The 15,128-nt window shown below is 41.9% G+C and overlaps 1 protein-coding gene across 2 annotated transcripts in view; it reads right to left on the reverse strand.

Annotated features, from left to right (window-relative positions):
* Positions 1-5,446, reverse strand: part of FCHO2 (FCH and mu domain containing endocytic adaptor 2) — a 132,659-nt gene extending 127,213 nt beyond the window's left edge. For both annotated transcript variants that reach the window (XM_080679453.1, XM_080679452.1), the window contains exon 1: positions 4,976-5,446. In XM_080679453.1, the coding sequence (XP_080535579.1) occupies positions 4,976-5,008 (33 nt within the window). In that variant the 5' untranslated portion in view covers positions 5,009-5,446. The remainder of the gene's footprint in view (positions 1-4,975) is intronic.
* Between the last annotated feature and the right edge of the window lie 9,682 nt (positions 5,447-15,128).

The following is a 15,128-nucleotide window of genomic DNA, read 5'->3' on the forward strand; positions in this document are numbered from 1 at the left end:
ATATTGGAAACCTAGCACACAAATCTACCCTACCAACTCAGGGAAGTAGTGAAAATGCGGCGTCAAAGAATCAGATCACAAACGAAAGAAATGGAGGAAAACAAACGACTGGATATAGAATTCAAAACCACGGTTATAAGGCTTTTGAAGAATATCCTAGAAAAGGCTGATAAATATAATGAGACCCTCGAAGATATGAAAAAGGACCAACTAGAAATTAAACATACACTGACTGAAATAAAAAATATTATACAGAGACCCAAAAACAGACTAGAGGAACACAAGAATCAAGTCAAAGAATTGAAATACAAAGAAGCAAAAAATACTCAACCGAAAAAGCAAAAAGAAAAAAAAAATCCAAAAAGTTGAAGATAGTGTAAGAAGACTCTGGGACAACTTCAAGCGTACCAACATCAGAATTATGGGGGTGCCAGAAGAAGAGAGAGAGCAAGATACTGAAAACCTATTTGAAGAAATAATGACCGAAAACTTCCCCCACCTAGTGAAAGAAATAGACTTACAAGTCCAGGAAGCGCACAGAACCCCAAACAAAAGGAATTCAAAGAGGACCACACCAAGACACATCATAATTAAAATGCCAAGAGCAAAAGACAAAGAGAGAATATTAAAAGCAGCAAGAGAAAAACAGTTAGTTACCTACAAGGGAGCGCCCATACGACTGTCAGCTGATTTCTCAACAGAAACTATGCAGGCCAGACGGGAGTGGCAAGAAATTTTCAATGTGATGAATAGCAAGAACCTACAACCAAGATTACTCTACCCAGCAAAGCTATCATTCAGAATTGAAGGGCAGATAAAGAGCTTCACAGATAAGAAAAAGCTAAAGGAGTTCATCACCACCAAACCAGTATTATATGAAATGCTGAAAGGTATTCTTAAAGAAGAGGAAGAAGAAAAAAGTAAAGATAAAAATTATGAACAACAAATACATATCTATCAACAAGCGAACCTAAAAATCAAGTGAATTAAAAACCTGAGGAACAGAATAATCTGGTGAATATAATAGAATCAGGGGCATAGAAAGGGAGTGGACTGATAACTCTCAGGGGGAAAGGGGTATGGGGGGTTCATGAAGAGACTGGACAAAAATCATACACCTATGGATGAGGACAGTGGGGGGGAGGTAAGGGCAAAAGGTGGGGTGGGAACTGGGTGGAGGGGAGCTATGGGGGGAAAAAGGAGAAATAATTGTAATAATCTGAATAAAGATTTATTAAAATAAAAAAAATTTTAAAAAAAGAGATAGTTCCCCAAAGCCTACTTTCCACAGGACAATGTGAATAAGGCCAGTTAACTCCTGTACATGAAGGACTCTGAGCTCAGGGAATCTTTTTTTTTTTTCTTTGCAAAATGTTATAGTTTTATTTAATGCAAATAAAACTTTGTCATGAAAAAAAAAAAAAGACTGCAACATAAATTAGACTTGGGATTCACTATAGATTTCAGATAGCGAAATTTATTCCTCTATTAAGAGAGACAAAAAAGGGTACATACACCAAACTTGTACAAAAATGTTTATAGAAGTATTATTCATAATAGCCAAGGACATCAAACAAGGCTATGTTCAAATCTCAGTTAACAGAAAACAAAAGATAACTTTAAAATGCTAGTATACAATTTGTAATTAAGTTCAACTTCCAAAACACATTCATGCATCAAAAATGTGCAAAACATTTTAAGAATGTCAATTTAAATGTTTACTAACTGCCATTGTAAAACCTAAATTCTAAAACTGATAGGCTAAATCAAAAATTCATATGGAAGTGCAAGGGATCCAGAGTAGCCAAAATAATCCTGAACAAGAACCAAGTTGGAGGACTCATACTCCTGATTCCAAACTTACTACAGAGCTATAGTAATCAAAACAACGTGGTACTAACATAAGACAATGGAAACAACTAAAAATCCAGAGATAAACAAACCCATCCATGTATGCTCAACAATTTTCGACAAGGATGCCAAAACTATTCAATGAAGAAAGATGCTTTTCTTCCTTTTTAAAAAAAATATATTTGTATTGATTTCAGAGAGGGAGGGAGGGAGGGAGGGAGGGAGAGAGAGAGAGAGAGGGAGAGAGAGAGAGAGAGAGAGAGAGAGAGAGAAACACAATGATGAAAGAAAATCATTGATCAGCTGCCTCCTGCACACCCCCTACTGGGGATCAAGACCGGAATTGAACCCGGGACCCTTCAGTCCTCAGGCCAACAGTCTATCACTGAGCCAAACCAGGAGAAAGATGATGCTTTAAAACAAATGGTGCTAGGACAAATAGATATTCACATGCAAAGAATGAAATTGGACTTCTTCCTCCTACCACACACACACAAATTAACTTCAAATGGATCATAGACCTAAACATAAGAGCAAAAGCTATAAAAACCCACAGAAGAAAAGAATAGAATTAAATCTTTGTGACCTTGGAGAGTATTTGAGATCTTGCTCCACAGCGTATATTGCCAGTTTGGCTGAAATAAACTCTTATTAAAAACCCCCTACCCCCAAATCGTTGTGACCTTGGTCTAGGAAAGACTTCTTAGATAAACAACAAAAGCATAACTGGCCCTGGCCGGTTTGGCTCAGAGAATAGAGCGTGGGCCTGGGGACTGAAGGGTCCCAGGTTCGATTCTGGTCAAGGGCACATGCCTGGGTTGCGGGCTTGATCCCCAGTGGGGAGCTTTCGGGAGGCAGCCAATCAATGATTCTCTCTCATCATTGATGTTTCTATCTCTCTATCCCTCTCCCTTCCTCTCTGAAATCAATAAAAATATATATATTTTAAAAAAAACATAACTGATAACAGAAAATTAGGACTTCAAGACCATCAAAATTAAAAACGTCTGTGCTTCAAAGTACACCAATCAAGAAAATGAAAAAGACAACCCACAGAATGGGAGAAACTATTTATAAAGTCATATATCTAATAGGAGACATGCACCCAGAATATAAAAAAAAGACTCTTACAACTTAATAATAAAAAGACAAACCAATCTAAAAATGGGCAATGAATCTAACCATTTTGCCAAAGGAAATACATAAATGGGCAATAAGCACATGAAAAGATGTTCAACATCATTAGCCACCAGAGAAATGCAAATCAAAACCACAATGAGGTACTGCTTCACATCCATCCACTGTAATGAAAAGGACAGATAACAAGTACTGTCCAGCATGTGGAAAAATTGGAACCCTGACATTGATAGTGTAATTGTAAAATAGTGCTGCCACTCTGGAAAAGTTTGGTGGCTCCTTGAAATATTAAACAGAGAATTACCATGTGAACCAGCAATCCCATTTCCAAAAGAAATGAAGATATATGTGCACACAAAAACTTGTACCAAAGTGTTTATATCAGCATTATTCATAATAGTCAAAAAGTAGAAACAACCAATTGTCCATCACTGGTAATGGATTAATTATATATAACATTTATATATAATATATATATATATATATATATGCAATGGATTAATTATATATAACATTTATATATAACATATATATATATATATGCAATGGAATACTTAGCCATATAATGGAATCAAGTACTGACATGGGCATGCTACATCATGGATGAATCTGGAAACAAGCTAAGTAAAAGAAGCCAGTCACATATTTGACCCCATTTATTTAATATGTTCAGAATAGACAAATTTGCAGAGGCAAAAATATATAGATTAGTTGCTGAGGTATGAGGAAAATGAGTAGTGACTGCTAATGGATACAGGGATTCTTTCTGAGGTGATAAAATTGTTCTAAAATTGACTGTGGTGATGTCTGCACAACTCTATAAACATACAAAAAAATCCTTGAATTGTACAGTTGAATGAGTGTTTTTATGGTACGCTTTAGGGGAAAAAAACACCTTATGTGTAGTATTTATGTTGCTGTAGAAAACAAGGTACATACAAAACAAATAACTATGAACTGACTTGATTACTAATCAAGTTCATCCCTGAGACACTTAGAAATACTCTTAAGTATTTAAGGCACAATCCTTATTCGCTGAAAGATTACTCCTTTAAATATTTCTAAATCTTAAAATGGAATTGCAGTACTTGCAACTGTCAAGACATAAAATGAGATTCACCCAAGATATCGGAGTAAACATGTTACTTTCCTGTACATGGCTGAACTGTACTTCTCATGACAGCAAACAATAACCGCAGCAAACACACTCCACAGGGAGTGAGAAGCCCTTCTCAAATAAGAACCTAATACTAACACTGAGCTAAAAGAAGGGGTGTGGAAAGAATGAGGAAAGGGAAGGAGCACAGGGCAAGGGGAAGTCTCGGTGCATTTAAGCCCCAGGAATCCAGTAACATTAAATTCAACTTTTATACGCTTTGTGAACAGGCCCAGAGGCAAAGTCCTGGGCGCAGACCAACGAACCAAACTGCAAAGCCTAGAGGAAATGCTGCGCCGGCCCCAGCCCGCACGGGATTTCGTGTGGAAATGGTGGCGGGCAAAAGGGCTCAGATGGGGGCCTGCAGTGCGGGAAGGAGGCGCGCTCCCTCCACCCGGCAGGGGCCCGCGCTCGTCCTCAGCGCGCAGCAGGGAGCGGCCGCGCCGCGGGCCCGTCGTGCGCCTCCCAGCCGCGAGCACGCCCGGCGCCCGGAGCCTCCGGTGGGGCCGGGTCCCGTCTCCCGCCTCATCCGGCGCTTTGTCCCAGCGCGGGCGGCGGGCGGCTCGTCGGCGTCCCCGCCCCAGGCTGAGGGGCCGCGCTGACAGCCCTCTGCCCCTGCTAGGGCTGCGAGCCTGCGAGTCCGGGCAGCCGCCGACTCGTCGCCCGCCGGGCTTCATCCAGGCGGGACCCAGCAGGCGGAGGACCGAGGACTCGCCCTGCCCGCGGAGCCGCCGCCGCCGCCGCCGCCGCCACGACCCGAAGCGCGCCGAGGTCAGGCGCAGAAAGCCTTGGACTCCGAAACCCACACAATTTCCAGCATCTTTCTCTTACCCAAAAATTCTCGACGAAATGCGCCATGACCATCGTGCCGCAGCCGCCGCGCCGGGTTCTGCGTCCGCGCCCGCCCGCCGCTGTGTAAACACGGGCCCGGCCCCCACGGCGCCCCCGCCTTTCAGCGCCACCGCCTTCTTCCCAGAGCCCAGCCCGCACCCTCCAGGGCGCATGCGCCACCTAGCGGCCGCCGCCGCGGGGCGAACTCCTGAACGCAGCTGCCAGTGCGCGCATGCGCCCCGAGTCCCATTCCCGGGTTTTAGTCCCCTCTTCTATCCCTGGCGCGGGCGGGGCTCGCCTGAGTATTCTCTTGGGAACGGAGAACTGGTCTCTGAGGAGTCACCGGGGAGGCTGCCCGCACCCTTTGCGGTGCGATGGGTACTGGCCCAGCGACTGAGCTGAGAGAGGGGTCGGCCGGCGGCAGTAGAGCCGGTAGCCTGGCTGTCCGCTCTCTTTCTCCCCCCAAGACTCGCTTCCCCCGCCTTCGAGGATCCCGGAGTACCCCGGTGGATGCCAAGTCTAAGCAAGCTGGAATGGGGGAAACTTGGCCGTTAGCCACCTGGAGGGGACTCTGAGAAACCTTTGGTCAACAGGGTGCCTTTCCTTGACCGGGAACTAAGAACCAAAACAAAACTTTCCGTGGCCGGAAAAGGAGGAAACGCCCAGTGTCGCCAAAGAGCCATTGGAGCTGAGTGAGACCCAGGCACCAAGTCCACGACCTCTAGCACGCCCGGCGCTAACCAGCCAGGGTGGCCGGCAGCAGGAACAAACCCAAAGCAACGCATTGCCCTGACTCAGGCAGCTTTACAAAAAGTTCTTCCAGGACTTGTTCGTATAAGTCCATGGCTCTCTTAGCAACTTGTACATTTTGGAAAAAGAAACAAGTTTGAACATGCCTGGGCATAACAGAAAAACTAAATCCCCTTCCCACGCCTTGCTTCCAAAGGTTAAGGGCGGGGGGGGGGGGGGGGGTGGAATTAAGCCTTTGTAGAAAGGTCTCTAATTCACTACCACCAGGCCAGCAGCTCTTAAAGCCAAGCCCCACAAACAGATTTAGTGTAGCTTCAATCATAAAAACACGTCACACCTCCTCAGATCTTGTGACTTCAAACAAAATGAACACAACACTGTTTCTTCATTGGAAATTATTTTCATCCGTAAAAGTAAAAACCACATGGTGCCTCTAACATGGATGAAACTATAAAGTGTTTGTTGAATTGGGAATAATTGGAAAATGATACTGTATCTTTTATATATATAATTTTCTTATTAATTTGAGAGAGAAATATCAATTTGTTGTTCCACTTATTTATGTATCCAGTGGTTGATTCTTGGTGTGCTCTGACCAGGGATGGAATGGGCAAACTTTGCATAACCAGACGATGTTCTAACCAACTGAGCTACCGGGCCAGGGCCTATTTGTTTTTAAGAATATCTTTTAGCCCAGGCCAGGTAGATCAATTGCTTAGAAGGCCATCCAGATACACCAACCTTGCGGGTTCCATCTCCAGTCAGTGCACATACAAGAATCAACCAATGAACGCACAACTAAGTGGAACAACAAATCGACATTTCTCTCTTCCTCTTTCTCTAAAATCAATCAATAATTTTTTTAAAAAAAGAATATCTTTTAGAAACATATAGGATATAACGACATAAGACATCTAGAATTTGCTTAAAAACTCATTGAGGTGGGGAGGATGAATAGGAGTATAGATGAAACATGATTGACCATGAGTTATCCATTGTTGGAGCTAGGTAATGAAAACATGGTGGTTCACTATACTGTTCTCTTTTTGTATGTATTTGCTATTTCCTTCCTTTAGAAAGACTTCATACTATTGTCATTAACACCTAGTTTTGGGGAAAGTCAAACTTAGAAGTATGCTACAATTCTCTAAGCCATTAGTCTAGCCCAGGGGTGGGCAAACTTTTTGACTCGAGGGCCACAATGGGTTCTTAAACTGGACCAGAGGGCCAGAACAAAAGCATGGATGGAGTGTTTGTGTGAACTAATATAAATTCAAAGTAAAGGAGCGGAGGGGAGAGCAAGAGAACCCTCCGCTCTTTCGGCTCCACGGGCCGGATAGAACAGCCGAATGGGCCGGATCCGGCCCACGGGCCGTAGTTTGCCCACGGCTGGTCTAGCCCTATCTTTCATGATACTGAAGAAATTCTAGAAAAAATACAGCCATCTTGATCTCCATGCAAATGAGGTTGGCATTAAATTCCCTGTATCACTAAGCACTTAATTCTGGACCCATGCTTTCAAGAACCTTACATATCACAAATGCACATATTTTTTTAAAAACCATGTGGGTGCCTCTGCCACTCCTGGTCTAATGCTGAACACTGGTCTACAACCATAAATACCCTCTCCCCTAACCAAAGCTATTTGGCCCCAGGGAAAAACTTCATATCTCTTGCCTTGTGTCTTCAAATCAAAAAGTGGACTCCAATTGCACTGAAAATTTGTAGGTGGTAGAGCTGCCCATTTCAGAGATAAACTGCTGTGGAGTTCAGGCAGAATTTGCTTAGGCAAAAAAAAAAAAAAAAAAAGACAAATATTTAATTTGTGAAATTCTTCCTCTCAGCTTGAATGCCATAGATTCTCCCATAGCAAAAGATTGTTTTGCAAAGCAAAGTTGTGTCAAGCACAAATTTTCCTTCTGTTAGTGTTCCAAATTGTGCTCCCAACAATTTACCATAGTACATATTCAAATAGTTGCATGTGGTACACTGGCCTCCATTTGTACTCTTATCTCTGATCCCATAAATATCAGGTAGGCCTGCCACAAAGACAAATATCCTGTGTATTTCGGTTATTTACAAGGTTTATTGGGGCCAAAACACCATATGCTGTAATTGCCTGGTAGTTAAATTGTGGGACTTTATGGTAAACCAGAGGCCTGGTGCACGAAATTCGTGCACTCAGGCCGGCGGGGGGGTGGGGGGGGTGAGGGGGTGGGGGGGGTCCCTCAGCCCAGCCTGCTCCCTCTCACAGTCTGGGAGCCTTTGGGGGATGTCCGACTGATGGCTTAGGCCTGCTCCCGATTACAGCCTAAACCGTGGAGAGTGGGCCTTAGCCATCAGTCGGACATCCTTAGCACTGCCACGGAAGCAGGAGAGGCTCCTGCCACCGCCACTGCACTCGCCAGCCATGAGCCAGGCTTCTGGCTGAGCGGCACTCCCCCTGTGGGAGCACACTGACCACCAGGGGCAGCTCCTGAGTTGAGCGTCTGCCCCCTGGTGGTCAGTGCACGTCATAACAACTGGTTGTTCTGCCATCAGGCCGAAACTGGCTCTCCAACATCCCCCAAGAGGTCCCAGATTGCGAGAGGGTGCAGGCCAGGCCACAGGATCCCACTGGTGCAGGATCGGGGTCGAAGAGGGACCCAGGAGGTTGGCCAGCCAGGGAGGGTCTGGTCTGTGGGAGGGCTCCAGGGCTTGTCCAGCCCATCTTGCTCAATCCCAATCGGCCGGACCCCAGCAGCAAGCTAACCTACCTGTTGGAGCATCTGCCCCCTGGTGGTCAGTGCACATCATAGCGATTGGTCAACTGGTCGACTGTCTGCCCCTGGTGGTCAGTGCATGTCACAGCAAGCAGTTGAGCGGCCTTAGCATATCATTAGCATATTACACTTTGATGGGTTGAACAGCCAACTGGACAGCCGGACACTTAGCATATTAAGCTTTTATTATATAGGATAGTTATTAAGGTTACTAAATTTCAGACAGAATGGAGCAGTAGGAAAAGAATATGGGTGGTATCAGCCACCTTCTATCCTCTAAAGTGAGGTTTCCAGGAATGCACATATACTCTGGCAGAGCATAGATAAGGTCCTGAGGGGTAGCTCACTCATTTGCATTGAAGTATTTGTGCCACACACACTTACCCTTGCTTATCCAAAGAGATTCTGAAATTATTAAAAACTGACATAGATAACAGCAATGTTCCACTCACTGCCTATAATACCTAGTACTTAATAGTCAGTCACTCAGTAAATGTTCAGTGAAAGAATGGATGAATGATTGAGCCTATTATCGAAATGCCCAGGTGCATGACACTTTAGATATACAATAAATCCACTCTTCTTTCACTCATACTTTTTTTAAAATTTCTTTATTGATTACTGTGCTACATATGTGTCCTTATTTTTACTCATACTTTTAATTGGTGCTAGATCTTAAAACCTATAAAAATATTATTATTGCCCTGGCTGGTTTGGCTCAGTGGATAGAGCATCGGCCTGCGGGACTGAAGGGTCCCAGGTTCAATTCCGGTCAAGGGCATGTACCTTGGTTGCAGGCACATCCCCAGTAGGGAGTGTGTAGGCGGCAGCTGATCGATGTTTCTCTTATCGATGTTTCTAACCCTCTATCCCTCTCCCTCTTCCTTCCTCTCTGTAAAAAAATCAATAAAATATATTTTAAAAATATATATTATTATTTGCGTTCTACTTGATTTAATTTTCTACATTCCTTTAACTATTTTCAAAAGATTTCTTTTGGGCTTGAGTATACTTCGTAAAGGATAAGCTACCTTTTGTAATAAAAATAAAAATAAAATTGAAATAATAATATTCAAGATTGGCTCTCGCAGATCTTCTTTTGGAAGGGGTCCCTAAACAATTTAGCCTCCAAATTTTGGGTGCCTCCATCATCAGATTCATCTTCCTCTTAGAATCTCTCCCTGATTATACCTATCAACATGTTGGCTTCCCGAGGATGCTGTTGGTCTCTATTAAACTGGGCCCAAGATGCATGTTATAGCCCAGAGCATACCTGGACTGCTCAAGCATAACTTGATAAGTGGTAGCAAAATGAGAGGGGACATTAACAGAACAGAACCTAAATCTAAATTCTCTAGTTTACAAAATATGGTTTATCTCCAAGAATTGAGGGCAAAGCACCCAGAGAACTTCCCTCTTTTCATCCCTTAGTTTGATCTCCCATTTCCAATCCTGGGTTTACAGCTCACCGCACATTAATGAACATTTAGTTACAAAGGCCATTTCCTCATTATTTCATTTAAAACTAGTTATATTCCAGAAGAGTTGGCAATAAAATAAAACTCATTTTCCCATTATTTTTAACATAACATTGCAAACGTACTTCCAGTTGTTTCCAAGAGGAATATGGCAGAGGAGATGCTCCTATAAACCTCTTCTGCTCCCTGCTAATTTCTTCAAGGTACAGCATCCTGTGTCAGACACCGTAGTTCTTCTCTGTACTCATCTTGCACTTGACAATAACAAATGGCAAAAGACCTAAGCTCCATGGAAAGGCAGAAGAGAAACAGGCAGATCCCTGAAGTCTAGTGTTCTCTTATTTTTCCCTACTCAAATAGCAGCATATTAAAAGCAAAAGCTTTATGCAAGACAGAAAGAAAAGCAAAAGCTTAGCAGATGGTATCCAGGCAGGGAGGGAGATAGGAACAAGTTAATCAAACTGCAGAATGGAGCTAAAGACCACCCTCCACACACTCTTCTCAGTTCAGAGCAGCTTGCTAGGCATACCTTTCTTCTCTCCTATGAGCACCTGGGAATGACTGTGTGTTCCCTGTTGTGGCATCATGTCTTCCTCCAGAATGTGATGTACTTTACCAGGGACTCTCTTACCTTTCTGTCCATGGAGGAAGCACAAAAACACCTACAAATATTCAGGGATTTACACCACTAGTAATCGCACGAAACCCAAGATGGGTTTCAAAAATCAGAAAAGAGAAATTTCTAAATTACAGAAAGTCATAAAGGTGATGATAATGTAAAAACTTACAATAATGTCTGCCATTACTATTAAGTGGAAAGGCAGAGGGTGACATGGAAAATACACTAAAATTACAAATATGTAAAATATGCATGTAAATAGAGAAAAAGAAACATGGGAAAATGTATATGTGTTAGAGTATTGAGAGTATGACAATTATTAAACATTTATATTTATTTTAATGTAATAACATAGTAAGATATAAAGAACAATCACTGTTCTTTGTTTTTGTTTAAATATAAGTATAACTGAGCCAAATCTTCCTTAAGATTTTCACTAACTCTCTCCTCTTTTTCATTTATTCAAGCAATAGGCAATTACTGAGTCTTTAATACAATGAAAAGATTGTCTCTGCTCCTAAGAAATTAAAAATCTGCCCGGCCAGCATGGCTCGGTGGTTGAGCTTCGACCTATGAACCAGGAGGTCACGGTTCGATTCCCGATCCATCAGGGCACATGCCCTGGTTGCAGGCTTGATCCAGGTTCTAACCCCAGTGTGGGGCGTGCAGGAGGCGCGGATCAATGATTCTCTCTTATCATTGACTAGAGGCTCAATGAACGAAATTTGTGCAAGGGGCTCAGACCACCACTGCAGTGGCCGCCTCTGCCTGGCCCCTGCCTCAGCTCCCCGCTGCGGCGGCTTCGTCTGGAAGGATGACCGGTCTAATTAGCATATTACGATTTTATTATTACAGATGTTTCTGTCTCTCTCTCCCTCTCCCTTCCTCTCTGAAATCAATAAAATATATTTTTTAAAAAGAAATTAAAAATCTATATGGACCCATAGTGAAGATAGTAGAGATGATAATTACAAAATAATGTACCTACAAGAATAACTCACATATAGTTAGTGACCAATAAACATTTATTACATAAAAAAATGAATGAATCATTGTTTGTTCTGAACGATAACCTCAAAAAAATTCAGTTTGTGTTCTTTTCTTTCTTTTTTTTACAGGAAATTACCCTGGATTCACTGTGAGTTTCCTCAGTTAGTGCAGTGGTTTGGGAGTCCATGAGGTATAGTGGAGTATGGAATAATTTCTGAAGCTCAGTACTTCTAGGACCAGCTAACTCCCTAGGATGATCAATTCATTGGAAAAAATAACTATAATTGCATGCATAATTTTAGTTCTGCATGGTAAAAGCACCTTTTATGTATTATCTCAGTGAATCTTCACAACAGCCCTATAAGGTCACTACTATTATTATCCCAGTTTTTGCGGATGAGAAAACATGCTCCAGGAGATTAATTGCCAAGGTCATACAACGAGTAATTGGTAAGCTACTGTTAACTTGTGGTAAACATTAACAGTATTAAACAACTGTTAACAAAGGCATGAGGAAAATGTTACAAAGGAAAGTAAGTGAGGACTCTAGCAAGAGAGGAGGTCAAAGGAAAATGAGGGTCAACGGTGAAAGTTAGATTCATCCACCCAGAGTTTTTATTTATGTGTGTTGTTTTTTAAACGTGGTCTGGTGTTCATCAGTTGTCACATTCTTTCCAAAAGAAGTCCCTTCTTTGTTTATTGTCTCTGTTAAGGCAGGTGCTATAAATGGATATGAATCCTAACTAATAAGGATCCTATAAAAATTTCAAGCAAATTTTTTATATTATTGTTTTTAAAAGCCTTCTTTCTCCTCACTATCAGTTCTGAAACATGCTAGAAATATAATTGTTTAAAAACTCAGATTCTAATCAAATTCTAGGGCTGTCCCACCCTAAACAGGACATCTGGTCATTGTATTAAAAACCAGTCCCCTTTTACAGGCAGAAGGAAACACAACCAAGTGAGCTTGTAGGCATGACTACAATGTTCTCTATCAAAATCCTTAAGAAAGATTACTAAATTCTGATGAACTATTTGCAGGTAGACAATTGGACTGGGCCAAACTAGCCAGATCCAAAGGTAAGGAAATAAAATTTCATTTCTAGCCTTACAACTCCACGGATGACATTTGTCTTGATAAACATTTTTAAAAAGTGTTTCAAGAACAAACTGTCACCAGTTATTTTTTTCATTTAGGTCCAAAAAATTGTATGGTTTTTTTTTTTTCTTCCCACTTCCCACATGCCAACTAAAACCACTCCTTTCCCTTATTCAAAGCTATCTCCAAATATATCTCCTCCAAAACAACAGCAACAATGAAAGCTGCTACACTGTTAACTTCTGCCTAATCTCACTTACATTTCTTTTCCTCTGTATTCACTAATCCATCCTTTAGATTAAGTTTCTATTTTGCCATAAAAAGCTATAGACTGTTCTTCGTAGCATCTTTCTTGGTTTTATTTTTTTATTTTTTATTTTTGCATGTGTGTGTGTTGGGATGGAATTCATTCTTTCTTTACTCTTAAAATAACATCATTTCCTACTTTTCACTTTATCCATGAGCTCCCATATTGGGGGGGGGGGGGAAATGTGTCTATAGATATGTACAGACACATACCGTCATTCAATTATCAATAATTGTGTCTTGTATATTGTGTGTCGGCACTGTTTTAGATGTGTGATATAGAGCAATGAAGAAAACAGGTAAGTCTTGCCCTCAGAAGAAATCTTACAGCCCAGTAGGAATAATGGGCAAAAATAAAATACTGTAAAATAAATAAGTAGATATATAGTATAATGTCTGATATATGTCAGTAGAAATATAGTATACTGATAAGTTCTATACTAAAAAAAAAAAAAACAGGGCAAGGGCAGTATAATATTGTATTTAAAAATAGCAGATGAGAAATTATATAGAATATGGCTCTGGTATTAAACTGCCTGGGTTTTAATCCTGGCTCTGACACTTACGAGCTCTGTGACCTTTGGGGAAGTTACTTAACAATTTGTGTGACTCATTTGTACATCTGAAAAGTGGGGATAATAATAGCACCTATCCCAACAGGTTGTTGTAAGGATTATCTAATTTAAAATATGGAAAGCGCCCTGGCCAGTGTGACTTGGTTGGTTGGAGCATTGCCCAGGCACTGAAAGGTCTTGGGTTCGATTCTTGATCAGGGCACATACCCAGGTTTTGGTTGGATTCCCAGTCAGGGTGTGTATGGGAGGCAGCCAATCAGTGTTTCTCTCTCATATCGATGTTTCTCTCTCACCCCCTCTTTCTCTCTCACTAAAATCAATTTAAAAAGTAAAAATTAAAAAAATATGGAAAGCACTTATGCCCTGGCCAGTGTGGCTAAGTTGGTTGAATGTCGTTCCATGCACCAAAAGGTTGCCTGTTTCATTCCTGGTCAGGGCACATACCAGGTTGTGAGTTCCGGAGGCAACCAATTGATATTTCCCTCTCACATCAATGTGTCTCTCTCTCTCTCTCTCTCTCTCTCTCTCTCTCTCTCTCTCTCTCTTTCTCTCTCTCTCTCTCTTTCTCTCTCTCTCTCAAATAAATACTAACATATTAAAATACATAAATAAATATAAAATATTGTAAGCACTTAGAATAGTGCCTAGCATATATAAATTCAATAAGTGCAAGCTATTAATGTTATTAAGAGAAACAGGGAGTGATAGGTGGGTGAGGAGCTATTGTACAGAGAATGTTCAAAGATGGCCTATCTGAGAAGGTGAATGAAGTACTAGTAAAGGAGAAAATGATGTGATGTCTAGAGGAAGAAGTACCAGGCAGCAATGAGGTAGGCATGGCTTGAGTAGAACAAATGGGTAAGAGTTGTAGGAAATAAGGTAAAAGTCAGGGGCCAGATCAGCCACCTCCCTGTAGGCCATAGGAAACCTTCAGGTGTTGTTCAAAGAGCAGAAAGGGGGCATCAGAGGTTTTCCAGCAGACGGGTGTCATAGCCTAATATTTAGAAGGACCATCTTAGCTTCTCTGTGGAACATAACAGGGGCAAGACAGCTAGTTATAAAATATTTACCAGCACATTACCATGTGACATTCAAAATATATTAATAAGGGGGGAAAAGCAAGGTATAGAACAGATGTATGGTATATTTCCATTTGCATAAAAAACCTATATAATAAAAGGGTAATATGCAAATCAACCAAACGGTGGAACGACCAGTCACTATGACGCTCACTGACCACAAGGGGGCAGATGCTCAATGCAGGAGCTGCCTCCCCCCCCCCCAGTGGTCAGTGTGCTCCCACAGGGGGAGTGCCGCTCAGCCACAAGCTGGGCTGATGGCTGGCAAGTGCAGTGGTGGTGGCGGGAGCCTCTCCCGCCTCTGCCACAGCACTAAGGATGTCTAGGGGCTCCCGGATTGCTAAAGGGCACAGGCAGGGCTGAGGTGAACACCCCCCCCCCAGTGCACAAATGTCATGCACCGGGCCTCTAGTAAAACTATATCTGTGTGTGTTTGTGAATATATACAAACATATATGTCACAAACATTTGACATAGATACAGAAATATTTTATA

This window comes from Plecotus auritus (genome assembly GCF_963455305.1).
Source record: "Plecotus auritus genome assembly, chromosome: 7".
Taxonomy (NCBI): domain Eukaryota; kingdom Metazoa; phylum Chordata; class Mammalia; order Chiroptera; family Vespertilionidae; genus Plecotus; species Plecotus auritus.